The sequence below is a fragment of the Gambusia affinis genome, linkage group LG17, assembly GCF_019740435.1.
Source record: "Gambusia affinis linkage group LG17, SWU_Gaff_1.0, whole genome shotgun sequence".
Classification (NCBI taxonomy): Eukaryota; Metazoa; Chordata; class Actinopteri; order Cyprinodontiformes; family Poeciliidae; genus Gambusia; species Gambusia affinis.
In genome coordinates this window covers 6134501-6162346 of record NC_057884.1, presented here as the reverse complement: position 1 = coordinate 6162346, position 27846 = coordinate 6134501, and the positions used below count along the sequence as shown (strand labels likewise).

Genomic DNA, 27846 nt, shown 5'->3' with positions numbered 1-27846 from the left:
TTGTGTAATTCAGGACCGGCTAGTCTGTCGGCACCGGACAGAACCTAGTAACCGCAAGGCTGGGACTACGACCAGAATAATGTCAGAAAAGACAGAAAGGGAATAATGAGGTGTACCACCGGTGTTAACAGCAATAAAAAATAAACAACACCTACCCAGAAATTTTCTAGGAAGTAAGGCGTTATCATTTTGTTCTGTTCCTCTTCGCCGCAACTCTTCAAGTAGCTGTAGTGCGACTTTTAAAGCGTAAATCATCCACCGTTCTCCCCCCGTTTCTGTTTTATGTGCCTTTTACCGTTTTCCTCCTCTCTCCTTTCTTCTCCCTTCCCACCTTTAGACTCCACCTCCGCCAGGCGGTGCTGCGCTGCTGCTTTCCCCCGAGTTTCCTTCTCCAGATTCGGGACGAAACAGCGCTACCAACGGCTGATGGGGACACAGACAGATGCTGCCTTCAGGTGCTCTCCGTAAATTCCTCAATCATACAAAGGAATTTTGAAAGGAATACGAGTGTCTTATTACCGCCTCTTAGAGATAAATAAATAGCCTTTTTTGCTTATATATATATTTTTAATTGAGAGTTTTAACCGAAGAAAATGTTACAAAGTATTTAGGTATATGTACATATGGACATGTATCTAAAAGTTGACAGTACATTTGATTAATTTTTTACTACAAAAAACTTGTTTTTTTAATGTCCACTTCATTCTGGGATTTCCCTTTAAAACATTACACAGAAGTATTTAAAATGTTAATATGATACATAAAGATTATAGCAGCAGAAAGGCTCCAGGTCTTTAGGAGATTTGAAGAGTCGACTTTTAAAGCACAAATGCCTCGGATATTAGTTATAAATTACATTTGACTTAATTTTCTAAAAGTTTTCTTCTTAACATTGCATTATTAGGGCCGTTTGGTGCCAAGCAGAGATCTAGCTTCTAAAATAAATTTATTGATGAGTAGCTATTACTAGTAACTTCTCAATAGTTAATTATAAGGATGTGTTCAGTAAATATCAGTTTAAAAAAAGTCAGTTTTGTTTTATATAAACATTTGAAAAGTACTTTTCCACCAACCAGACAAATGCTGCTTCAGTGATCGTACTCTGAACACGCATATTTATGATTACATGGTTAGTTCTAAGTTGTTAGGTACTACCACAAAATGGACACAGAGGAAGCATTGGCAATAATTTAAAGTTAATCTTTGTTTTATACAAGTTAGTTTTCAAGGCCCTGCACAAATTTCTCCAAAGCTTAATTGCAATAAAAGGTTTTATTTCAAACGATGTTAAAAAACTGGATAGCTCTGCACAGTCTGAAAGGAAGACGACAAAAGGCCCGTCATAATGTAAACAATTTATTGGAACAATGTAGATTCAAGCAATGGTAATCATTCACGCCCACTACATCATTTTACAAATATTACAAAATTACTACAGTACAATATAGTCTTTGCATGATCCAAAATATTTGGTGGCCCCAAAAGTATTACATTTGTTTTCTTAATTCAGCAGCTTATTTAAAAAAAAAAAAAAAAAATGAAACCAAGTCTATCAAAATGATGTTTTTGCTTTTCATAGCAAAAAATGTGAAGGCAGATTAACTATTGAAGTTTAAAGGCTAATCGAGTTACAGAATACAGGAGCTCTTTGCACAGTCGTCGCTAACTACCGGTTGGTACTTTATAAAATGCGGTTGTTTAATAAAGCTTTGTAGAAAGTCAAACTTGTACTTGCAAACTTTTTTTTTTTCCTCTTTATAGTTTCCAACTCCCTGGTTTTGTTTTAATACAATTATGCTAAATATCTATTGCAAATCAACAAAATCCCCAAATGTTTGCTCCTATGGCAATGTGTAGAGATTACACTGTACGCTTGAGTTCAATCACAATCACTTCAGGCAAAAAAGTAGATGAAATATGTGCAAGTTATTGTTGCTGAAATAATGTTTTTTTTTTACCCCCAGCTTTGATAGCTCACAGTGCTGCAAGTAACACATCAGCTAACATCCAACATCCACGTTTATCCGTTTCTTGCATGAAAATCAAGCTTTTTAACTATTCTTCAGGACGTTTACGGGGGCGGGGGCAGGCTGCATAAAAGGTGTACACGTTAAGGAAATTATAAACAAACGAAACAAAAAAACAAACAAAAAAAAAAAAAAAACACTGGAACAAAAGCAACCTGAGGTTTACACTTAGAAAAGACATATTCAAGTGGTGATATACAACTACAATGTTTAGCAGCGGTCAAGTCAGAAGGACAGCACAGTAACAACGGGCGTTCGTGTTTGTGTGTGTGTGTGTGTGTGGGGGGTTTTTTGTTTTGGTTTTCTTAGACGTACAATCTTTCAGTGGAAGAATACGAGGACTGAACACACCCCATCTAGCTGTGATCACGCCACATCTCTGTGTGCCAAACAGCTGGAATGTGCCAGACGAAAAAAAAAAAAAAACACATTCTGAACAAAAAGAATGATGGGGGAACGTACACATGCACACGTAAGTATTTGCCTCTGTATTCCATGATGCATTTATTACTTCCTGTAAATTTTAACATCGAATGATGCGTACAAGGATCCAGTTGCAGTCCCCTTCAAAAGTGCTCAGCTTTTTTGACACAAATTTCAATAGACTTTAGTGAGACGTTACGGGGTAAACATAAAGCAGCATGGCACGCCAGATATCTGATGTTGCCTTATGAGCAGATGCATTAGTAAATAGAGGTTTCTAATTATATTTTGACTTGACAAAATACCCATTTAAGATATAACTAATTGCATTATAACTATTATAAATGACATATTTCAGATATGAACAGTTAAATCATAACTAGCAATAAAGTAGTTCTGACTAGTCGCAATTCTAATCAAATTTATCTTGGATGACACAATTTGAGATACGTTAAACGTGTTTTTTTGTTTTGTTTTTTTAGATTTGACAAGTGCAAATTAAATATCTTCAGAGTAAATAATGATTAGGCAAAACTAAACTGGAGATATCTGGGAACTGAACCTTTTGAGGACAAGCTAAACATGCAGCCACGGCCGCTATCGAATGGATCAGTCCGAAAGCATGTTCTTGTGTCAGAATGGACCGTTCAACGTCCAGAGCCAAATCCAATTAGGAATTTTTGCAAAAAACAAAAACAAAACAACTACCTGTTCAAAGATGAAGTTCTCCATTCAGCCTGAGCGAGTTTGAGCCAATTTGTAGAAGAAAATGGGTCAAAGTGTGTAAGGCTGGAGGCTGAATCCAAATGCATGCCACACTTTAGAATTTTATTTTATTTTATTTTATTTTACACGGTTCATAAACTTTGCATCTTTTTTCTTGCACTTTACTATTACGGTAGTTACTACTGTTAGTTGAGTCACAATTTGTGGCTGTAGTGTGTCAAAATGCAAAACGTTTTTAAAGGGGTATGAAAACTTTTGAAAGGAACTGGTTATATCCCTATAAGTATAAAGCTACATTAGCAGTACAACTGCATCAAGATGCTCATTGCATTAGGTGAAAACCTTTCAGCAGCAATAATTAATCCTCAGTAGGGGTTTGGCTACATTATTTCAAGTACTTTTTAGTATATTTTTTTGTTTTATATGTGCATTACAAAGAATTAAATACTGCAGTTATTACTCTGGCCAGCAGAGGAAAAAAAAAAAACGCCTGGCTGGGTGTAAAAAAAAGAACAAATTAATAAAAACAAAACTATCTCTCCAACTCATCATGGAATACATTCAGGCTGTAACCTATTAACAGTTTGACACTTAAAAAAAATATACATATAACAGTATAGACACATTAAACATTCTTCACAGTATTTTAAAACTACATCCAGTTTACGGGGTATGGGGAAGGTCAGGGCGAGCGCTCCGGTATGCGATACGCAAAGGTTAATAGACGTCCCAGTGTTGCAATACATACATCGTTCACTATGTACTTCTTAAAACATCGAATTGAAGCTCCCCTCCCTCCCGCAGAACCCTCTTCCCACCAAATGTTTTCGCGCGAGGGGCCACCAACATGCAAGAGATGAAAAGCATCCAAGTACCCCACAGTGACAGCCACCCGACACAGTTAACACAGCCACCCTCAAGGTCATGCTTTTTTTTCTCCTTTTTTTTTTTTTTTCTCAAGCACAGGAAGCGAAACAACCAGCAACAGAATTTCAATACACTGAGAAATCAACATATTCAACACTGATCTGATGAAGTGTGTGTGTGTGATTCTGATTGCAAAAGCCACAAAACTCAGATGTGTTTTTGTATCACTGAGGTAAAAAAAAAAGAAGAGAGACACAGGTTGATAACCTGCATGCTCTACTTCAGTTTTCCTTCACAAATTTCAGACAATAATAATAATAATAAAAAAAAAAGAATTTAGGCATCTTAAAGATTCCATATACTCTCTCTCTCTCTTAAAAAAAAAAAAGTCACATTCTTGCCACATAACAAAACAAAGAGACTCACTCCAATGTCACATCACAGTCAAGGTTTAACACAACCTAAATCCAGCGTGTAAAAACCCGTCATGCTACGTTACAGACGGCCGCTGTAATTCTCTGGCAGAGGAAACAGAAAGTACTTGAAATATAGATTACACGATCAAAGAAGAACCTTATCGAATGGCAACGACGGCCGTCAACACACATCACTAATGTTCGACAGCTTTCCACAATATTATAAGCATGCTACCTAATCCAAGAAAAGCTGCTCTTGAATTGTGCTCCCTGGTGATTTTAAGCCAAGAGCCTCTGCCCTGCGTAAAGTGTTGAAAAAATAGGTTACCTACAAGTCATTACTTATTTACCTTGGATGATATGCAGCATTCTGAAAGTACAACCCCCCCCTTCCACCCCGATTTCAAAACGCTCTGCTAGCATTAGCTGCTTTAATATAAAGTATCTCAAAAATTGTTTTCATTAATCTCAGAATCTGTCCTCAACAAATACCTTAAAGATTCATTGTCCCCCCCCCCCCCTAAAATTACCCTTTTGTAGTCCTGAAAGCAAGATGTCTGCAGAACAAATGGGGCGGAGAAAAAAACATAAGACGAAAAAGGTGATCATTTCTATTATTTGTGATTGAGATTGATTAAATGAATGATCCTCCCATGATAAGGTTGAACTGCCAGTCTCTCCCCATCCCCAGCTTGCGCTTAAGGGCACCGAGAACTGGAGCTACTACCACCTCCCTCCCACCCCTTCCTCCAGGTCAGGGAGGGGTCGACCCCCCTTTTCCCCCCCTGTAGAGGGTAACACGTTCCCTGGGATGGTTCCCTGTCTCGTCTCCCATGGTGAATGACCTGTGTGGAGAAAGGGAAGCGATTTTAATTTTAGGCCAACGTTACTCCACAAAATACGTTTGCGTCTCGTTTTTAAAATGGGAAGCAACAAAGCGGACCCCGCGATGAGGCACAGTGCTGTGGAAGCCTTTACACCCCATAAAAGGTTGCCAGTCGTTCCTTCAAGGGAAGCGGGAACTGATCAGAGAAGCGCCTCCAGTTCTCTTCGCCCACCTGGTTCTTGAACCCGTGAAGGATCTGAAACCAAAACATGAGGAAGGGTTTTAACGGCAAGTCATGAAGGATCCCCCGCCTTTCAAAACAGACCTCATATAAGACAGGGCTGTCCTCAGAGAGTAAATTAATTAAGAATTTTATTGAGATTTGACGTGGTACTGCTTAATCAAGGTTTACGCAGGTTTCACTCAAATTTAAAGACCGTTTAAAACCATTATGAATCAAATTAAAGACTTACATCTGGACAAAAATGTACTAGTCTTGCACTCTAAAACGTCTGATATTCAGTTCTGCACCGCTTTAGTTGGTCTACTACTGACAATCATAATGAAGAACACAGACGTTTGTGCTCATAATGCTAAAAAGTTCAAGGGGCCTGAATACATTTGCAATACACCGTCCATCAGCACCTGGGAGGGAGTGATGTCGACTTTTTTTTATTTTTTTATTAACGTTATTTATTCCCATCCATTTGCCAATTTTTTTTTACCTTGTAGAACATTTCTCTGAGATCGTCCTTTGGATTTACCCAGGAGGCCACTGCGTCGCAGAAGAATATAAAGTCCTGTTCCAAAGAAGAGAAGTGAGGCAACATTTCACCTTCTGCAGCGACAGAGAACCAGGCGACCGGGGCTGGAGCTCACCTGCACCACGCCTCCAGGATTTACACTGATCATGGTGCAAATTCCTCTGAATGCCGAGTCTTTCTCCTCATTGTCTCTTATATTTCGCAGAGAGGTGCACCTGACGACATGGACGGCCAAACTCAACATTGAATATGTCAAGAGCATCATCCAGTGACAAGCTAAGGAACTTGTAAAGTGCACTAACAACTTCCACTATGTAAGGCTAATGCTAATCAAGGAGTTATTCAAGAATCATAAACACAGCCTACAGCATCCCTTAATTCAAATGGTTTTCTTTTTCTTTTACCATTATAATGATTTGTCTTTTAGCTGCAAAAACTCCTATCATGACCTGTGATCACTGACACAATGAACATGCACACCAAACAAAATCAGGGTTGTTTTTTGTTTTTTTTTGCATTTAACACAGCTACACTGACTTCTAAGAACATTACTGTCTATGTGCAGTGTGTTCAGCAAAACCTCATGTATAGCACCTTGATTTTAATTTGCTTTGTTTTTGGAAATATTTACTAGAAGGAAAAAAAAAAGAAAAAAGGCCGGGATAATTTTGGGACAGGACATGCAGCTGGGCGACTAGGAAACGAGAAAGGGATTTTAGGAATGCTCTTTGGCATTAAAGGCATCCTTTCTCTGTTTTTGAACCAGCGAGGCATGTGACAAAGTCTGATCCCATGCATCTTAGAAGTTGTTAGCGACAATTAACAATGGCAAAAGACTAGAAATTAAACAAATCAACGTGTAATATGAAGGTGCTACTGAGGCAAAAAGAAAAATAGAAGAAGAAGAAAAGAAAAAATCACAAGTAGGACCTAAAAAGGACAGGGTTAGTCACATGGTTGGCAATGATTACAAACTGATAAGAAAAAACTGAAAAAAGAAGTTTGTTTTAGGAGGAGAGCGAGGAAGAGAAGAGGAGAGCAACAGGGGAGAGGAGGGGGAGGAACAGGCGACAGACGAGAAGAGCAGAGCAGAGAGAAGATGAATTAAATAAAAGATTGAATAATACACACCAGGGTCTTATAAACTGCTGTAGCATGGGTGCCACCTCTTGAGGACAAACGTAACCAAGACGACCAATTGTTATTGCTAAGGTAACGCAATCACGGTTACACACCACCAAACGCCAACGAAGACATGAGCAATGAGGAGGGGGGAGGAGAAAAAAATAAAGAAAAAACAAACAACTGAGAGACATAAATCAACAGAATCTGTGTATGATAATAAACAGACTTTCACTAGCGTTGATTATTATAGCCCCCCCCCCTTCGGTCGTGGGCAGGAATTTAAAACATTCTAAAAAAAAGACATACAGAACGTTTAAGGGAGAACACATTGACAACTCTGACAAGACATTCATAGAAAAAAAAAAAAAGAAAAAAAAAAGTCTGCTTTTGGCAACCGTTAAAACAGCTTTTCGGATCTGATAAGGGAAAAAAAAAAGGATTCAATCTCATTGTTAGCTTAACTTAAAATGCACAATTTGAAAAAGAGAAACAAAAAAACAAGTGAGTTAATAGTAAAAGAAAAAAACAATTTTTTTTAATTGTAGCGTGTCCAAGAGCAGCTAACGAGATTTCTCCCTTAAACTCACAGATGTAAAATTTCAATAACAGAAATATTTTTCTTTTGGTTTGTTTGTTTTCTTTTTTTGAAAAGAAATGAGAAGATTACTCCAAGCCAACTACTATGGAGGGAGACTAGTATCCAGCACAGCAGGTTCTTATGAGGCAGAGAGGAGGGAGGACCTAAGTTTAAGAGACACAAAACTATGCAACATTCTCATTAACAAACAGGCATTTATGAACAGTCCAATGACACATGCAGAAAGCAGATGGTACGCTCATCAGAGTAAAGTTCAGTGCAGGATCAGCTGATCAGAGGCAAACTAAGGAGTGGTGCAGTGCTCTCCAAGAATTCTCAGCCTGTTGCTTCGGCATGAAATGACGGCTTTAAATTTAGTTCCAGCCAAAGCGGATCTCTTGGGAATATATTTAACATTAGCTTTATACATGGCTGGAAAGTCTGACTGGGCTCTTTCCACGTCCTGAATGTTCTCTCTGCCATGTTCCAATGCAGTGCTTTACTCCAGCAGCAATACATATTCCTTTGAGCCACTTTATATTTTCACATTACATCCACAAACTTACAGGAAATGAATCGGAATATTTTGCCTACTTGTGAAAGGGCATAATAATAATAATAATAATAATAATAATAATAATAATAATAATAATAATAATAATTTACTGGTAAAAAATCTGAAACGTGCAGCATGGATCTGTTTCAGGAGACATTTTTGTAAAACCTCGATTTGCAGCAAATAGCAGCAGCAAGTCCATTTGGGAATGTCTCCAGCAGCTTTGCGCCTCTACAGAGAGAGTCTGCACTTTGACTAGGCCATTCTAACAGATGAACATGCTTCGGTATAACGAGCCTTTAACGGGTTTTCTTTAGCTCTCTCTGTCCTGCAGTCAACTTTGACCAGCTGCTCGTTCCTTGCTGAAGTAAATCATTCCCAAAGCAGGATTTTTTTTGTTTTTTTTGTTTTAGTCCCTGGTACCGGAACAAAACCTTCACACCTAACCCTAAAAACGCCCAATAAAATACCCTGAAGTTTGTGGTTGTACTGCAACGAACTGTGGAGAAGTTCAAGGAGTATGCATACGTTTGCAAGGCACTGTATTCCGAAAACACAGCGGACAAAATTTATGGTCAGACATTTGAGCATTTTTACGACAAAGTCGTGATTACTCTTCCATCATGGTGTATCCTGCATTAAACATCGGCCATTCTTAACATTTAACATCTATTAGCAGAAATGCATTCACATTTAAAGAACAGTAAATAAAAGCAACACATAAACTGACAGCAAAACAAACAGGTACACATCTATAGAATCCCTAATTTGTCTTGTTTTTAGGCGAGGTCACACTTCACCCTTGCATGCTTTTTTTAAATCAAATGGTCATTTTGGGTCCTCCCAATACAATTCTTAATGGTGAAACAAAAGCAGAGTGTAACCTTTTAGAGACTTGAAATCAGTTTCTAAGCTCTGTGTCATCATGTATGTGCTGGTTTAGGCATTCTCTCAGTCATTCAGGATTAGCGTTAAACTGAAGAGAGAAGTATGCCTTTGGAAACTATGTGAGGCTGTGAGGATATCTAAGCTTTTTGCTCTGTTCTACTTCAGCATCCTGCTTCGTTTGTCAGTCCGTCCAGATTAGTCGACTCCCAAGAAGACTGGGCTCTTACATGGTTTGGCTCACTTCAGGAGCGTCAGAAATTCAAGCGCCGGGTTTTTAATTCTCTTTTATCTCGACCCGGACGTCTCTGTGGCAGGCTGCAAGTCAATAACTGTAGTTTGAGCAGATTAAGCGAAAACCAGCGAAACATGTAAGGCTCATTCTTTGGGAGAAAGGGTTGTTTGGACAGAGATTAAAAGACCAGAACAGGCATCCTGGTGAGTGTGGTCAGTGCTGACTGAATAGGACCTGGGCGAGTCAGTGAGTGAGTGAGTGAGTGAGAAAGTGAGCACCTCCCTGTGTGGCTGGCTCAGCACTACCACCGTGTGGTACCTGTGTTTTCCAGTAGAGTCTTTGGAGTATTGGGTCTGTTAATGATCTCCACCAGCTGGTGCAGCACCATGGCAATGTAAGGCTGCATTTCGGGCCCTGCGAGTCGCATTTCATACAACGGAAAATAACGTTACCATTCTGAAAGCAGGTTTCTAGGTAAAACCGGATGATCTGGAAGCAGCTCAAACTCACCCATTTGTATAGATATCTCTCCGATTGCCCAGGTTGCATTGTTGCACACAGATATTAACTCTGGGTTCAAATTTGTACCCAGTATGGGCATAAAATCAGCTGTAGAAAAAAAAAGAAGAAGAAAAAAAAAAATCAATCAACTTGGTAACTGCAAGATCAGCTTCAAAGACAACAACAACAACAACAACAGTGGACATACCGATGCAGGGTTTTACGTGCTGGAAGCAAGCCTTGGTGAGATCCCCAAGCAGAGCGAAAGAGCTCTGACGCACCTCAGGCATTTTGTCCTGAAGTCGAACGAAACAACACAGCGATCAACAATGCGTGCCAGTTCTCTAGTTTGTTGAGCACTGGGCTTCGACGGCCTCTTTACCTGCATGCACTGATACATAAGAGTGAGGATGTTGCTACGAGCGACCAGCTGCTCGATGGTGCCACCCAGGCCCTCGGCCAGTCCGCTCAGTAGATCTAGAGCCACAATCATGAAGTCTTTGTCCGGCGATTCATACTGGTCAGGTTGTGACTGATGAAGCTAAACGGTGGTAGACAAGAACAGAATCTTTTAATCAAACTGCAGCTTGAACTTAAGCTCTCAGACGTAGGGCTTAAGTTCAAAAGGATGAAACGTTTAGCCTTCCTGTTATCTGCTAAAAGTATTCTTCTTTCTTGTTTTTTTTTTCACAGCCTGAATAGATTAGACACGTCTCTAATGTTGTAGTAATTAGCTCCTAGGATCCAGACTCTTTTTTTTTTTAATTGACAATTTCTTCTTGCATTTCAAACAAGAATAAAGTTAAGCTACAATGCCAATAATTTCTAAACAATGTCCTGTTGGAAGGGCTCTAATAAGGTTTTGTTTTTATTATTTTAAATCTTAAATAAACACTACATTCACTCAGTTAATATTTCTGCAAAGCAGATCATTGCAGAGTTAACACTGAAGTAGGTAGGCTGACTTTTCTAAGCACTACAGACTCACCATAGCCTGAGCGAGTGTCTTCTGGACCAGATTGACGCATCGCTGGTAAACAGGCTCACAATAGGGCAGGAAGCCGCTTTGAAGGGCTGTGGCTACTGAGGATAAACACTGAGGAGAGAACGGAGTAGTAGCATCACATCTTAATCATGAAACTATAATAAACTTGAACTCAACCTGTGCTAAAAAACCCCCAAAAAAAACAGAAAAAAACCCAACTTACTTCTAACAAAGGAAAAAGATCTTTGTCTTCATCTTTCAGCTGGTTCCATTTCTGTATCAGTGGTGGCATCAACATCTGGATGTATTCCTATTAAAATTCGACACAAAATTAAAACCACAATTATTTAAATATACAAATACAACTGTAATCTAACAAATAGAAGTTGTGGTGGTTTTTGTTGTTGTTGTTGTTGTTGTTGTTGTCTTTTACCTTCAGGAAAGGCTGTCTAGATTGATTAGATCTGAAAGTGCATTTACCACTGCTAGCACAACAAAGGTAAAACGAGGAAGCAGACACAACAGCATGTGGTTATGTCAAACTTCACACCGACTAGGAAGCGAAGCTGTGGATTTGTGTCGTCCTGCGTACCGGTTTATTTAGGTGGTGTCCCACAGAATCTGCGAGCGTCCCGATGGCGTCGTAGAGAATGAGCAGATTTTTGTGCTGGTACTTGCTGAAAGCAAATACCAGCGTGTCCAAGATGAACGCCAGGTAGGGAACCAGCTCTGTGCAAGCCTCCTCCTCCAACGTGGCAAAGGCACTATGTAGAGGAAATTAAAAATGGAGGTTGTGATCCTTGCAGAAGTGTTCATGGTCACTTGTTATCCACATTACTTGTTCCTTTTCCGTTTCCAAGTCCAAAGCTACATCCAATTCACAACTTCTGTAAACACCCAGGGGTTTATCGGATCGCTCATCGTGAAAAGTTTCTTAGCATAAGAAATTTGATTTCAATTAATGATGAAAAACAAACCAGAAATTTTATTTTTACTCATTTCTCCTCTATTTGTTCCACAAGAGCATTGATGAATATCAGAAAATTCAAAAGTCTAATAAATGTAGTTACTCTGTGGAGTTCAGTCATATGAATCTAATTTATTTATTTTAGTAAGTGGCGCCTGATTCAAACAGGAATGTTTTCCAAGAGCAGTATTCGTGTTTGTGATTGGATGAATACTCTGGTATGCAGTCGCAGCCATACAGAGAAGTAATAAACTTTTTTTTTTTTTATCACAACTTTATTGTTACCACAATAGTACCATAAAATATGGCGATAAAATTTTAAGTCCAGATTGTCCACCACCTGTAAAGACTTGAATATTGCTGTTCACCATCCAATCTAATTCAGCTTGTGCCATTTTATAAAAAATGAGCGGCCATTTTTTTGTCTCTAGAAGTGGAAAGAAGGTGAAAACGTAACCAAAGTATTTTAAGATGCAATTGTAAAGGAGGTGCCGAGTCCGATGGGGCTAAATATCTATGCGTGCAAGCTTTAACTAATTTTCATTTCCAAAATGAATTGGGGGAAACCATCTATTACATTTCATCCATTTTCCAATTGAATCTTCTGTTTTGTTGCTCGTATAAGATCTCAATAAAATATATTCACCTTGCGGTGGTTAAAAAGACAACATTTGAAAAAAGGTCAACGGGTGTGAACATTTTCTGTACCTGCAAGCGGCCTCCTGCACACGTTTGTTGCTATCCAGTATGCGCTTCAGTAGCTCAGTCATTAGAGGCTTCAGGTAAATATCCGGGGGCTGGTTGACCACCCAGTGCGCATAGCGACTCAGTGTCCAGCAGGTGATGGATCGCACCAGTGCCTTTTTGTCAGACAAGCACTGGACGAGGTGCGGGATGAGCTCAGGCAGGTAGGGGATCATGCCTTGCATGCAACCTGGGGGGGAAAAAAAGCAAGAAAGAAAGTTCAAATTTAAATTCTCCTGATCATTTCTCCTCTCTCCCTGTGTCTTCCTCCTCTTCCCCACCTTCAGCTATAGCCCCCAGCACCAGGATGCCGGACTCCTTTACAATCCAGTCAGGGTGGAAAAGCAGCTCTTTGAGCAGTGGGAGGATGTGCAGCAGCAGGTCGTCCCTGAACACGTTGGCCAACACGTCCAGCGCCGCTGCGGAGCACTTTCCTAACATTTATGAGAGCATAGAAACACAAGTGTGCCAACAGAAATAACACGCAGAACAAGAAAAACACTGGAGAAATGAATCACAAGTTTAGGAGCAGTTGATATGAAAAAGCACAACTTTAGACATACACTGCAAAAAAACACACACAATTTTAAGTATTTTGTCTTGCAAATTTCTTAGCACACCTCAATTAAGACCAAACTTACGTACAAGTAACTTTTCAGCAATATATATAGGAGCTTGTTTTAAGTAAATAATTTCTTAATATTGATGAAAAGGTATTAGTTTCATTGGCAGATTTTTTTCCCACTTATAAAATGTGAAAACTGACTTGTTACAAGTAAAATAATCTGCAAGTGGAACTTGTGCTTTCTTATCAATATTAATGAATTACTTACATATACAAGCTCCTATATTTTGCTGAAACGTTACTTGTGAGTTAGTTTTATCTTATTTCAAGTGCGTTAAGATATTTGAACTACAAACCAGACCAAAGGCACTTGGCAAGGCTTTGTGTTTTTGCAGTGGGAGGGACATCTAGTCGGGCACCAAAACTCACGCAGGTTCCAATCAGAAATCGTATCGTCGTCGTCCATTTCATCATCATCGTCGTCGTCGTCGTCGTCGTCTTCCCCAATCCCGTCGCCCTCGTGCTGCTGGGCGACCGTGCGGGAGCGGTGGAAGCGTGGTCTGATGTCCTGCTCGTTGTCTGGTACGGCCTCGTCTTCCTCGATGTCCCCCTGGAGCCAGAGACATTTTAAACTCAGCTACATTGGGCTTTGTGTTACATATTCGGGATGAAAACGGTAAGGACGACTTAAACCAAGCACGTGCCACGCAGATTCATGAAGCATTTCATCCTTGTACTTCCAGGTAAACACATTAGGGAACACAGACTGACCTTGAGCAAGATAATGTCGATCTCTGAGTACTTCATCCCGTTGACGAGTACAGGAATGAGCCTGGAGCAAAAGCCGGGGATAAAATTATGTGGGGAAAATAAAAAATGTGCAAGGATAAGTTCAAGTTCAAGTTCACAAGCAATCACTCACGCCTGAGGGTCTACGTTAGGCACGGCTTAATGTGGCAGATTGGTGACATACGATATCACAGAGGCCAGCAGCCAGAGAGATTCTTACTCAGCCCAACATGAGGCCATGAGGAAGAAAATCCTTCTGTTGCCCAGGCGGACATGAATCAACCGGTGTTAAAATTAAAAGTGTAACACAAACTTGTGAGAGCGGTTTCTTACTGAGAGAGGTGACCGCACAGCACTTCTTTACACACCGGCTGCTCAGCCAGTGTAAGCCAGAACTCACAGGCCTCCAAGGCGACATTCTCGTCTGGGTCTTGGGTCCTCAGGAGCATGTACTGCAAAAAATACAAAAAAAATAAGGAAATACTCAAGTACCATCATCAAACATTACATTTAGATATAAATCAGATTCTTCTCCAGGATGTCCGCAGGTTTCACCAACTCAAATTTCAGACTTTTCAAGAACATTATGAAATTTAACAGCTGTGTCGCAACAAAAAGAAAATTGCATATTTTATGTTGTGGTACCGCAAAGCTTGTTTTTTTTTTTGTTTTTTGTTTTGCATGGAATGAATCCAGCGCCGCAAAGACAAATGTCATCTGGGAAACTGTCGATAAATTTACACTTATACACATAAATATCTGCAAGCGACTGAAACGCTCGTCTGACAGAAAAGTCAAAATACGGGATTAAACAGTCCTGTCACCAAAATTTAAGATGTGCGATTAATGTATTTAAGGCTAACTTACACTTTTTTCATATCAATTTAGAACTTTCTATGGCCTTAATTTTAAACATATGAACTCAAAACTTGAAATTAAAGAATTTTACACTTTGCCACAGCTGCTGTAAGATAGCGACAAAACTGTAGAAACATCCACAGTGGTCGTGACATAGATGAATACATGAATAGATGGATGGATGGATGGATGAATACCGATATGGTCAGATAAATGGGTGAATGGATAATGTGTGTTTTATTATGTAAATAAAGTCTCTTCTAGCTCTTCTTCCCAACTCCATACTTTTTCAAACCTGGAAGACATTTAAGCCACAGTCTGTAAATTTTTAAATCTTCCATCATGGTGAGCTTTAACTTTAGTTTAGTTGACAAAACAGCTACTCCAAAATCCAATACAATAAGCGTCATCTGATTCTTCTCTCGTTTCTTCTTTGCGACAGTTTGCCTCACAGACATTTAGCTTTATGAACACATTTCTCATGACTGACAAGTTGTAGCCACACAAAAACACACTTTCACTAGTCTAACACCAATAATAAAGTCAACATTTTCTTGTTTGTTTGAATCATGGACCTAGATTTGCTATTATCTGAGCGTTCAGAAGAAGACTCTGTGTTTAGTTTTAGTCTTCTCCGGGAGTACACATTTTCATTCTGCGTCGTTTACCTCTATGATGTTGTGCATGTGAGGCAGAAGACGATCCAGGCGAACCTCCAGCAGCATGACGAGGGCCCTGCAAACATTCTTCCTCACTTCGGGCTCCTCATCAGTCGCCAGTGCAAACAGGTTCTGCAGAACACACAAACCAGCACCTTTTCTTTTACTACTGGTAATAAGGACTATTTGTACTAAAAATGACGAAAGACGCAGTGCCCTCGCAAAGGTAATCACAGCCTTTCTGAACTCTTCAATATGTTTGATTGGGATTTTGTATCGGAGAGAGGCACAAAATAATGCTCATAATTGTAAAGTGACTGATAAATCGGTCCAGACTTTCTTAATCTTGGGTGAACCAAATCTCATCTACCTCCGCAAAGGTCTGAAGATCAGCCACAGTCCTTTTTTACGCTTTTCAGACAAAAACAAAAAAAATAAATCGGTATCAGCCAAAATCAGAATCGGCAGATCAGACGTTTTTAAAGATCAGTGGATCGGCCAGAAGACTGGAATTGGTGCATCCTTAACAAAGTTACGTTGTACCTTAGAGTAACAGACCGCAGAGGACTAAACCTTGATCTGAAATACAAATCCTTGACTCCCAAATACATTTAAAGTGTGTGGTTTTAACGTGACAAAATGTAAAAAAAGTAAAAATATAAAATGACATGAATAACAAAATTTTTATATGAAACAACATTGGTTTGTTGGCTGTTTGGCGCCTCGTCTTTATGATTTTTTTTTTTAGATAAAAGCCGACATTTCCACACAAAAAAAAACAACAAACTCAAATGCACATTTTTCCAAATCGATGCCGCATGCGTCCACATGCACTGCGCTTACCTCGATGAACGGGTCAATGTGGAGCATTAGGGCCTGGGTCCTGTTGACTATGAACTGATTGACACAGGCGATGGCATGAGACCTGCAACACAATAACCACACCACCTGAGAGTCACACTGGCTTGTTTCGCTCACATGCTGCCCACTATAAATGCAGCCTCTGTGCTGCTTCTTATGCAGTTCTAGTTTTCTGTTTAAATGCAAACTGCAGCCACATTCAAACGCAGGGATAAAGAAACTGACTGTGCGTCAACGGCACGCTAGCGCAAGAAAACAATTCAGAATCTACACATACAAGAACGTTTTTAAACCAGGGGAAGATTTATTGAAAAAAAAAAAACAACAAATTTACAATAAATGCAGCTTTTGCTGCCTCCTTCAGTGTTTGATACTGAAGAATTAAGAAAAATACTACATTTTATTGGAGCGCATTGATTCGGTGGGCAATAAAATACCATGTAAAAATATTTTTTTGTGCACAACTACTGGTACACCTGCCAATTTATCTTAAACAAATGAGAGTTTATAAAACTCCCAATTAGTAGTAATTCAGTTTCCAATAAAATGAGAGAAAGACACGAGTTTATCTTGCCACCATAAAAAGTAAACAGTGTTAAGAAAGCATCTCATGCCCACTGTTAAAATGGTTTAGAATGTGCGATTTTATGGGCTCGTTTTCCTTCCAAATAAGCACAGAAGTTTGTTTAATGCACAATATTGTGAAACACATTTTACATTTAAAAATGTAAAAACATAAATAAAAATCAATATCGGATTAAAATTGGAATTGGCAGGGCATGCTTTTTGAAGATCAGTGATCGGGCAGAAACTGCAAACGGCGTAGACCTATAACAATCACCACAAAAATGGTTCCACAGACACATGATGAATGACATGGACATTTCAGTACCTGATTTAAATCCTGTAAATAAATAAAAAACTGTGACACCAGTTGGGAAACAAAAAAGCCCAACAAAGCATCAGAGGGAATCCAGGATTCTGATATCGCAGTAAATGCAGAGTAAACCAGCATCTTAACGTCCGCAATGATAACACATTCAGCGTGACGTTTATAAAGCAACTTGCATTTTGAAAACAGCTTTCATTGCAGCAAAAGAAAAAGAGAAATTTTTACCTAATTTTTGGGCTGTTGTGCTTGAAAAACTGCAAGAATTTGGGGATCATGACGTTAAGAGGACGATCCAGCATGTCGCTGTCCAGGATCTCGGCGGAGTCCTCACAGATCTTCTGCAGCGCCCCGAACGCTCCCTAAAGACAACATGCAAAGAGAAAAAAAAATGTGAGGGGAAAGAAAAAAAAAAAATAGGCATAAAATGTTTCACAACTCTGCAAATGTGGGGGATTAATAAGGAATTCTATTCAAAATAAGCAGCAAGTCAGACAGATTGCCTGAACCACAGCTACAGGAAACAGACTTCAATGGAGTTAATGGGGATTTCTATTCAGCCGAAAGCTTTCAAAAATATTGAAATATGTTGCAAATCCTTGTGTAATCGGCTCTATTGTAAACAAATGTTTCACAAACCTCAACAGGATTCACCTGCTACTGCTACAATAACCTTCAATCTGTTGGCCAGCGGCCCTAAAACGGACCCCTCACTTGATATTAGCTGCCTGGCAGATGTTTAGTATGCAGCCTTACAATATGGTGCATATTCTAAAAAAAGCAGCCCGGAGAAGCAGACGGCACCGACATAGACGGTGTGTGAAATGTGTTTCCATGGAAACCTGCTCCCATGTCAGGGCTCCCTTTTTAGATGGCAGATACAGAGCGTGCAGAGAAGGCGACGACAAAGAGGAAAAAAAATAACGTAGGGGATGAAATAAGACGGAAAGGGTAAGGTGTCAAGGTCACAGACACGCCACGGTGGAGACGGAGACATTATGAAGCACTTTCACTCATTAGAATGCAAAGTACTTGCAGGCGTTAAAGCAACAAAATTGATGAGAAGCAGCAGCCTCTGGAAATGTCATCTCTGGGTTGACAGGGAAAAAATATATTGTGGAGTTCTTTGATGTGCGTGACATTTAACGGTGCTGAAAAATAAGATAGCAGCTGCTTTGCTATGTGAAAACAAGTCAAACTGTTAAGTGAGCATGGGAGATGAGAGAGGCTCAGAGTGCAATGGGAGTGTAAACAGCCAAGTCGTGAGAAAGGTGTGTGCGGCGAACTCGACAGCCCTGGATATCAGAAGAACACGCGAGCATAGAAGGGGAGCTGAAATCCACCAGTAAGCAACATAAGCAAAGAAGAAATCGAACTGACCTTTATAACTCCGCTGCGACCACATGCCAACTCCCATTAATCAAAACAGTGAAACTGTCCAGGCAAAACCTATATTAAGACACCCCACCTCCGGCCCCAACCTTACACCTGCTTCTTCCTTTTTATAGAGCAAAGGAGGCGGCGGTCGGGTGTGAAGCACAGCCGCATGAGTTCGGCCTGATCAACCAAATACTGATCTGAAACTATAAACAAAGATGCGGCAGTAAGCTTGAAACTGATACCACTTCCAAAGTGCTAAAAATGTATTTTTACTTAATTGGGCTATGTGGCTTTCACGATAAAGCTAAAAATGCAACGACATCACACAGCACCACAAAGTCTAAGCTGACATTTTACATTATCACATCATAGAGCTAAAATTAATGCGGAACCACTATATGTTAGTACTTGAAATTAGCTAAGCGCAGCAAATGTTTCTCAGTGCTGGAATCTGTAATCTCACAACAACGTATGCGGCTTAGAAACTGCACAATCATGTCAATATGTCCCAAACGTAGACAGCAAAGCACCAGTAGTTGTGACACTAGCTGCATTCTCATTGACTATGTTATTGTGCAATTAGAAATACAAAACAGTACTTTATGGCAGTGGTCCCCAACCTTTTCAGTTTCTTAGTCATTCTGCTGCATGTTAGCGCGTAACTGACAGCATCCGGTTTAGGATTTTCAAAATAAAAGCTCCTCCATACTCAATACATCCACAGACATAATTAATTATTTCTTGCACTGCCCGGTACCAATTGGTCCACGGACCGGTACCGGTGGTTGGGGACCACAGCTTTATGGAACACATGGATTTAGAAATAAAAAAAAGCTCATGTTTTATTGCTAAATGTTTTGGTGCAACAATGGTTTTGAAAACATATCTATATGAGTGTATTTTGCAAAACTGTAATGGAAACACTATTTTTCACAACAAACACATCACATGATCAAAATCCGAATGTTACTACTGGCAGAAATGACAAAGAAGACAACAGAAAGTGGTAGGTGGGAAAATGGTGGAATGTTTTCATAATGGCTTATCGCGAGAACAACCTTATTCATGTGTGGCTTTTCATTGAGTTTATTATTTAAGGAAACACTGCAAATGAGAAGATGTGCTTTTTCTATGTTAGCGGAATATCGACAAAGTTTTGCCTGCATTTGTAATGGAAACACAGCGACTGTGGATTATTTATACATGTTGGTTATTGCCAGCAAAATTACAGAGGTCAACACATACACAACACAGATTCCCTTGGAAGATGCATCTAAAACTAGGATATCCTAATCCAGGCATTTGTTGTTCGAACTACTCTAGCTTTCTCAAAGGTAGATTTTACTGTTCCTTATGCGTCTGTGTCATATGAATTGCTCTTTGTGTTTTGATCAAATGTCAACAAACAGCTTTTGATGTATGAGAGCGAGAACTGTGCAGGAAGCAGCTGAAACACTAATCCATAAATGTTATGACGGTGAAGGCAAAGCGCTGTGTTTATAAAGCAGTGGAAACACAATGAATAAGAACATTGTCAAGTCATATCAAAACACAGAAAATGTATGCTAACGTTGGCTTAGCACTTTGGCAAACTGTTCTATGTGCAAACCTCGTCAGCAAGAACAAAATGTGAATTTACTGAGGAATGTAGCTATAAAAACTTTGGTGCTAACAAAAGCGTAATACTGAAAGAATGTGGGGTAATGATTCATTGCACTGAGTAACTAAATTGTATTAAACGTACTGTTGTATGGGACTGGGGCTTAGCATTAATCAAAAATAGCGTTTTTTGTATAAATCTGCAAACAAACATTCGCAACAATCACACATCTCTAATTGGATTCTTTACAGCAAGAAAATGTGAACATTTCTGTGATATTTGCTGCTAGTCAGATGTGCTTCCATTAAGCTGAACAATAGTTTCAGAAGGAATGTCCACATTGCTACAACAACCCAAGAATAGAAGAACATAAAGCATTTTAGAACACATCTAAACCTGGAGCACAACTTGTGCTCCAGCATTAACTTAATCATCTTCAAAATCAGACATTAAGAAGCTTTGTGGCCTTCAAGCGGCTTTTCAAAAACGTATCAACTCTACTAAAGGGTTTTTACATTCGGCCGCTGTTCAGTCTTAAGCCTTGCGCACACAAACACACACACACACTGAGACACACTTCAAGATCCTCTGCAGTAAATAGCTGACCTAAATCTAAGACTCTGAATCAGCTTTATAAGAAATGATGGCTGGGTTGCCATGAGGGGGATTCTTTTTTTTTTTTCCCCCACCACACCTCTGCCTTAAATTTCAGATAATCCTGCTTCCTGGAAGTCATCTGGACGCTCCTGGTGTAACGAGAAATCCTGTCCGGACAACACTGGTGAGACACTTTTATGAAGTAACAAAATATATAAACTGCTGTGATTTATTCCAACGTTGCTCTGGGGTATTTAAATATGTAGCTATCAAACTGTGAATCTGACAGGGAGCTAAACCTACAGTTTAAAGTCCAAAAAAACTGAATGACAATGGATTAGAGATTAAAAACAAACATGGAGGACATGGGGGAAAAAAAAGGTTTGCTTCCCCCCCCCAAATATTCACTGCATAAACTCATTCTGGATGATAATGTGCTAAATGCCAGAAAATGGGGTCATATGGTTTTCAGGTTATGACAGGAAAAGAGAGATTGATGATATTCCTGTGTCGAATAATCTGTGGTAGTAGCTGCTGCTCCAGCTGTGAGGCCGCCGTAAGCTCATCTGGCCAGCAGGACGTCATCCAGATGCTGTTTTAGTCGTGCCTCAGCTCTTCTCTGCCCACAGCAAATTACTGAACAAACACATATGCTTACTGGGAGTCTTCGGCGACAAACATGCACACTTTCAGCCCTGTTAAAAAGGAAACTTTTCATATCGAGTCACAACTTGTCTGTATTTCACTGGAACTTTATGTGACGGACCAACACAAAGTAGCCGCCTTTGTTCTTATACCGCTAAATGCAATCCAAAAATCTAAACGTAAAAGCACAACGGCTGAATCCTGTTTGAACACAAGCAAGTCTTAGTAGCGTAGCAAAGCCAGGTGCTGCGGGAATTTTGAAAAGCCGCGCTTTAATCCTCATGATTTTTAGAAGACTTAAAATTGATTTTATCCAAATTCTAGGCAAATAATTGTTTTATTGAGAATTTTTTGCAGGGCAACACTGGATGAAAAACTGTTAAAAGACTAAACTTCTAGCGAGAATTTCCTGAATACACAGGCACGGATAGCTTGGGTTAAAAAATAAACGTGTTAGAATGGCCCAGTCAAAGACCGGAACCTAACTCCAATCAGCCACAAGACTTCAAATTAATGTCCATAGATGCCATCGGCCCAACTTGATTGAAATTGAGCTATTTTGCAAAATCTAGCGGATATATCCACAGAAGGACCTCTTCTATGTAGCAGCACAAAAAATAAAACACATTTTGTTCAGAATTTTGCAATTATGGCTATATCTTGCAACAACACAGTATACAAACATGCTAGACATATGAAAAATGTGCGAACTTCTCACCTCACATGTGTTGTAGTCTTCAGAATCCAGCAGCAGACAGAGTTTGGGCAGAAGCTCAGGCCAGTTTTGCAGCTCTCCTTTGGAGGCGATGGTGGTGATGAGGATTCCTGCAGTGGAGAGATCGCTCACACATGAATGCACAGATATCACACCAGCTACCACAAGCATACACGAAGGAGCTTTATACAGAACAGGAACGTGAAGTTGAAATAGCCGCAGCTGCAGCTCCAAGGTCTAGGCTTTGCTCTGCAAGAAGGCTCAACAGAAAGCAATAAAGCCACAAATCACCTATTCTCATGAAAGATTCTTTTCATCGCACCGACCACAACTTGTTAAAACCTTTCACAGGAAAATTAAGCAGGTCATGTTCCAGTCTTAAGAGAAGCACGGCAAGCTTAGATCCCAGCAGCTACGGGCTACAGCGTCCTGACAATCTGGAGCGCCCGGTGCTAATTGGAGCTAGCCCCATGACCCAAGTACAATTTTTTTTAAATCTATTTTACACCGTCGTTTTTACTCACGCCTAATACTTTAAGGAATAATAAGCATTCCTAATATTTCATTTATTGCTAGCAAAACAAAATAAGAAGAGAAAGATTTTTGTCTACAGGAATAGCCTTAAGTAAAGGTCTTCGCTTTGATTTGAACTGCACTCCCGAGAATGAGAATGTCGCTTCATGTTAGCAGCATCCTGCTAAGCTGCTGCAAAGCCAAGCAGTCAGAGGTGAAGGAGGGGAAGGACAACAACAATGGCTGCCGGGCTGTCCTGCCGACACCATGATAGAATTTAGCTGCAATACGTCCGACACATCCCTGCATGAATTTGTTTTCATCTCAGAAAAGGGAGGGGAAGAGAGGAATAAAGAAATGACATTCGTTTAGCGCTAAATGTGTCAATTTTCATCAATTATCCCTCACAAACAATAGAACACATTTCTCTGATTTTCACTGGATTTGGACCAATCTGATGAGCCCGAGTTTGATAGAGCAGCAAGCATGCAGTATTTGGTGCACCGGAGCCTGAAGTTGAACACATTCATGGCTGCATGCGTTCAAACAAAAGGCTGCGGTTTTGCTAACTGATTATTTTTAAGCAGACATATTTCTCAACATTTGGTGGAGGTTTTTATTCTCAGGGGAAGTCATTTCAGTCAAACAATCAACATGATATTTGAATATTATGTGAATAATATTTTTATTTAATAGAATATAAAATTATTTTCTTTGTTTTTTTTCACCCCCCGAGTGTACTCTTCTCTATAGTGATGAATAAACACCGAAATCCTTCCTAGAAACTCTCACTTCATCTAATATCCATTTAGAATCACGTATAAGTAAGCTTTGCGGTAACTAAGGCAACATGTTATTAGGTAGGTATGCAATTGAGATATTAAAGCTGAATATCCGATGACAAGAACTAGATCCCCGCCAGTCTTTATGAGATTTAGCGGCTTGGTCACTAAAATACACTTTAGCTGGACATCAAGGGCACTGAAACCGGATCCAACTGGCCAGATATATTATCGGCATGCAGAATGTAAGTGCTACGATTCCAATGAAGAAATTAGGATTTGATACGACATGCAGCTCTCATGGTATCTGAATGTGCAGGCGGTTTTGGAAATTTCACAAAATAAACTCAGTCATTTTGAGTTTATTTTATCTGTCGAATGACTGTCATCATTGGACAGATTTTCCCTAAAACATGGCACCCGACTTACCCACTGTGGCACGAATGAGGGGAGAGGAGTCTCCGATGTTTTGGAGGCATTCGCTTTTGATAAAATCAGACACTCCGTTTGGGAAGTTCTGGTAGTGAGCCTTTACGTTGTTCTTCAGAATCAGTCCGCTCAGGGAACGGGTCGGTTCGTCTGTGAGACGACCAGAAACAGGCCAGTGAATGTAACTTTTAATACACGGGTGGCATTTTTAGAAACATGACTTAGACTTAAACAAAAACAAATGTTAATAAAAGCAACAACAAAAAAAAAGAAACAGTGATTATTTGCCTCAACAGTTTTACTGTGCAGTGAAAACCTATTTCACCCCCTTTCTGGCTTTCTCTTTTTTTCAGATGACAGACAAGCTTTGATATCAAAGATAAGTAAAAATAAAACAGTTTTCAAAAGATTAATCCATTTATAAAAGGGGAAAATATCTCCAAACCAACCTGCCAATAAATGGAAAAAGTAAAAGACCGAAAAAGTTGGAACATTTTGGAAACTAACACAGCGATTCAGAAAAAGAACATTATACTGACAATGATCCGAAATGCACCAGGAAGCTCATCTCTGAATGGCTCAAAGGAAAAATGTCAATAATCTGATAGATAGACGTAAAAAAGCTAACTAACAAGTAAGGGTATAGCTGCAAGTTAGCGGTAGCCTAAGACGCCTCGATTTACAGACCGCCAACGTAGATGTCTGCGAGCGACTCAAACATTTGCCTGACAGAAAAGTCCCATGAGAAAAATAAACTACAGAGAATACAAGATTAAATAATCCTGCTACCACAAAACGTAAGACCTGTGATCAATGTATTTAAGAAAGACTTATTGTTTTTCGATGAATTCAACAAATTTTAAAGGCCATTATCTTAGATTCATGAAATTAAAACTTTTGAAGGACGTGCAGACACCCTGTTATGTATTTAAGACCGACTTACATTTTTTCTTATGACATCTAAGACACTGTAAGACTCTAATTGTAGACACATAAAAGTAAATGTTATAAAAGGATGCGCAGACACTCTGCCGTCAGATATTAACACAGTTTTTAATGACTGAACTCTATAAGGGGGGGCAAATACTTTTCACAGCCCTATTGATGTTACCGTTCTATTTAAATATCATAATCTACTAAATTTAAAATGTGTCCACCTTTCAGCATTTAAACCTAAGGTGTGCAAGTAGCAAATCAAAACGTCTCAACACCCCTCGGATCTTGTACTTAGCAGACAGTCGTGCCAAACGCTGCATCTCTGCCAGGAATCAGGTTTAAATTTAGAGCGACCCATATTCCCAGAGCCACATCATCTATAGCGAAGATGCCCCCGGGTCACCCTGAGTCATGGCCAGACAGCTCCCTCCCAAAAGGTGTTGCGTAGAATAAAGGGGGGGGACAGACAAAAAAAAACATGCGATGTGAAAATAGAAGGAGGTAGCTTACCTTCAGATTTTAATTTGGTCAAAACAAATATCAAATAGTTGTTAAAGTCCGGGTACTGGTTCAGCTGCTCGAGTCTCTGAGAGAAAAAAAAGCGGTTGAGGATGACAACCGTACACACAGGATGCACAGCATCAATGTCTTTATTGCAGCAGTGACGCAGAGTATTTACTTTTTCATCCAGAACCAAAAAAAAAAAAAGAGAAGTGGATACTGTTAATGTGTCTAAGTGGTGGTGTAATGTGTGGACGTTTGTAATGGGTCATAAATATGTAATTTACTATGACCGAGTACTGTGAGTACCCGACCAGATGGCGTCTTTAGGGCAATATCGTCTATGAGCTAATGATGTGGCTCATATGAGAGTGTGTGTGTGTGTGTAGGTGGAGAAAGGGGGGCAGGAGGGTTGCGTAAGCAAGTCATTTAGGATCAACAAGCAGCCACACACAAACAAGTCAGCCTAGCTGTGGATGATCCTTTTTTCCCTCTAATGTGAAAATATTAAAGCTCATTTCCATGTGATGGCACTTCACGAGCGAAACGACGGCAGAGGTAACGAAGCACTTAACACTGTATAAGCTGCAATTAGCGAAAACCACACACACATATACACACACCCCTCGTCCCCGAGGCAGCTTCTATCCCCCCCCCCCCGTTCAAGTCTCTGTACGCCTGCGTCCGGATGCTTCATGAGAGTGAAAACATGTCCATTCCGACACGTTAGCGATTTGGTTTTTGGCACCCCGTTGAAAAACGACACCGCGGCAAATGTCAACGTGAAAGTTCAAATGACAGCTGGCCAGTTTTTTGGGGGTTTTTTTTCCATCTTCCTTGCATCTTAAGCGTACCAGACGAAAGTAAACCGCAACTAAAATGCACGTTTAGTTTAAATCAAAAATACTGATATTAATATTTCTAACAGTTATTTACTGAAGTTTAGCAAAACGCAGGCTACTTTTAAACCAACACGTTCCTCATTCCTTGTCAGCCGCACTTTTATAACGCCTTTACTTTAATAGGAACTACAGCTAGGGCTTGTTTGCATCTTTACGTTGTAATCGAAGAAAGGTGTGGTAACGTTTCAGCCAGCTGTTCAGCAGTGCAGAGCAACATATGAGAAATGGTATTCATAGTAGTCACTCTTCACGCCATGAAGTCAGGTAAAACTCTGGCAATTCCCTGACATTTTTTTTTAAAAGGGCTCTCCATCATAGCAATGGTATGACAGAAAATTCTGTGGTTTTAAAATGGCAACTTTTTGATTATTCCTTGATATTAAGCCATCCAAATTAGGGAGCAGCTCATTAAATTTTGCTCATTTCAAAGCGTGTGTATCGGAAAGAACTTCAGTCTAATTAGCTGAAAGAAGATAAAATAGGGCAGAGCTGCATAGAGTCAATAAATTTCATCAGGACTTGTTCAAACACGAGATTCTGTGGCGCTTTAAATAAGGAGAGTCTAAACTGTGTGTATCATCCTGTTTTCATGCAACCTCTCAGTAATTTATACTTGTGGTGTAAGATCGTTGCCATCTTAAGTCACTGCTTTCATTTTCAAGATAAGTAAGTATATATTTTTAAAAAAACACAACCAAAGCTGTAATTACAGCGTAATGCTAAAGTGATATTGCATAGTTAGAACAAAAGACAAGATTTCAATTTAGTGTGCAATTGGTGAGACTTTTCTGCGTACACAGTTGTTCAAACTAAACCGCAAGAAACATAAATAGGGGGTAGCATGATTATTATTTGATAAAATTCCTATTTACTTTTATCTTAAATAAATGAAATGTCTGAAAAAATAATCAAATATTGCATTGTTTTTAGACGAATTACTGACAATAACAGCTTTCTACATTAACTTTCCAATAACGGTACACATGACCTTGTTTACATGAACCTTGGTGAGGTTATTATGGGAAGAAAGGGGGAAAAAGAAAGAAAACCCGGTCAGCACAGGTGAACATGTTTCTAATGGTAAACACCTTGGCGTACATTAGCTACAGCTAGCCTGTTGAGTGTGACTGGGCTGTAATAAATGGCTAAATCTTATTCCCGAGAGCCGGAGGAAAGGATACTTGCTGGACGGATCTCTGCGTGGACGTATCTGGTGACTGAGACTCCTTCAGCAGCTGTAGTATTTGCTGAAGCCCCTGCTCGTCTGGCTTCCACTCACACTCCATCTTGCTGCCGCGGATAAAGCAACAACATAAGCTCACACAGAGGACTTACAAAGCCAACGGCTCATAAATGAGAACACCCCCACCTTCTCCCTCCGCCCTCCGTTAAAGGCAAAAACATGTCTGACACAGAAAGGCTTTTACCTGCTCTGTCGCGGGCGACGTACTCGCTTGTAGTATCCTTTCTGTGAAAATGAGAGCGTCTGTCTGGGTTTTCAGACATGGGCCCGTTTCGGCAGACAGGTCCGTTCTTCGAGCCAGACGAAAAAAGCTTCAGGTCAAACAGCCCTGCGTTGATTATAGCTGCCTCGCTTCGGT

At 39.8% G+C, this 27846-nt stretch overlaps 2 protein-coding genes and 1 long non-coding RNA gene across 17 annotated transcripts in view; 1 reads left to right on the top strand and 2 right to left on the bottom strand.

Moving 5' to 3' along the window:
* fcho2 (FCH and mu domain containing endocytic adaptor 2) overlaps positions 1 to 417 on the bottom strand; it is a 56632-nt gene extending 56215 nt beyond the window's left edge. For 13 of the 14 annotated variants that reach the window (XM_044095947.1, XM_044095951.1, XM_044095952.1 and 10 more), the window contains exon 1: positions 156 to 341. In XM_044095947.1, the coding sequence (XP_043951882.1) occupies positions 156 to 188 (33 nt within the window). In that variant the 5' untranslated portion in view covers positions 189 to 341. Of the gene's footprint in view, positions 1 to 155 lie in introns of all 14 variants that reach the window. The other variant, XM_044095956.1, reaches the window with a different exon arrangement.
* Positions 344 to 7095, top strand: LOC122819320. The gene is made up of 4 exons (XR_006368585.1): positions 344 to 455; positions 6018 to 6103; positions 6255 to 6363; positions 7061 to 7095. It is a non-coding gene; the product is annotated as an uncharacterized LOC122819320 (long non-coding RNA).
* On the bottom strand, positions 1344 to 27846 carry tnpo1 (transportin 1). Of its 2 annotated transcripts, XM_044095962.1 has the most exons (25): positions 27673 to 27845; positions 27427 to 27535; positions 25353 to 25428; positions 23907 to 24056; positions 22186 to 22292; positions 17474 to 17607; positions 16339 to 16420; positions 15505 to 15627; positions 14312 to 14430; positions 13961 to 14021; positions 13619 to 13799; positions 12906 to 13058; positions 12589 to 12814; positions 11506 to 11677; positions 11137 to 11223; positions 10917 to 11024; positions 10311 to 10469; positions 10137 to 10224; positions 9938 to 10036; positions 9746 to 9841; positions 7181 to 7256; positions 6165 to 6264; positions 6011 to 6085; positions 5403 to 5541; positions 1344 to 5304 (listed from the first exon to the last, which is right to left on the bottom strand). In XM_044095962.1, the coding sequence occupies exons 2-24, from the start codon at positions 27529 to 27531 to the stop codon at positions 5434 to 5436; spliced, it is 2685 nt and encodes an 894-aa protein (XP_043951897.1). In that variant the 5' UTR covers positions 27532 to 27535; positions 27673 to 27845; the 3' UTR covers positions 1344 to 5304; positions 5403 to 5433. The 2 variants fall into 2 exon arrangements, 1 of the variants encoding a protein (XP_043951897.1); XR_006368584.1 differs by lacking the exons at positions 1344 to 5304; positions 5403 to 5541; positions 7181 to 7256 and having other exon boundaries at positions 27673 to 27846.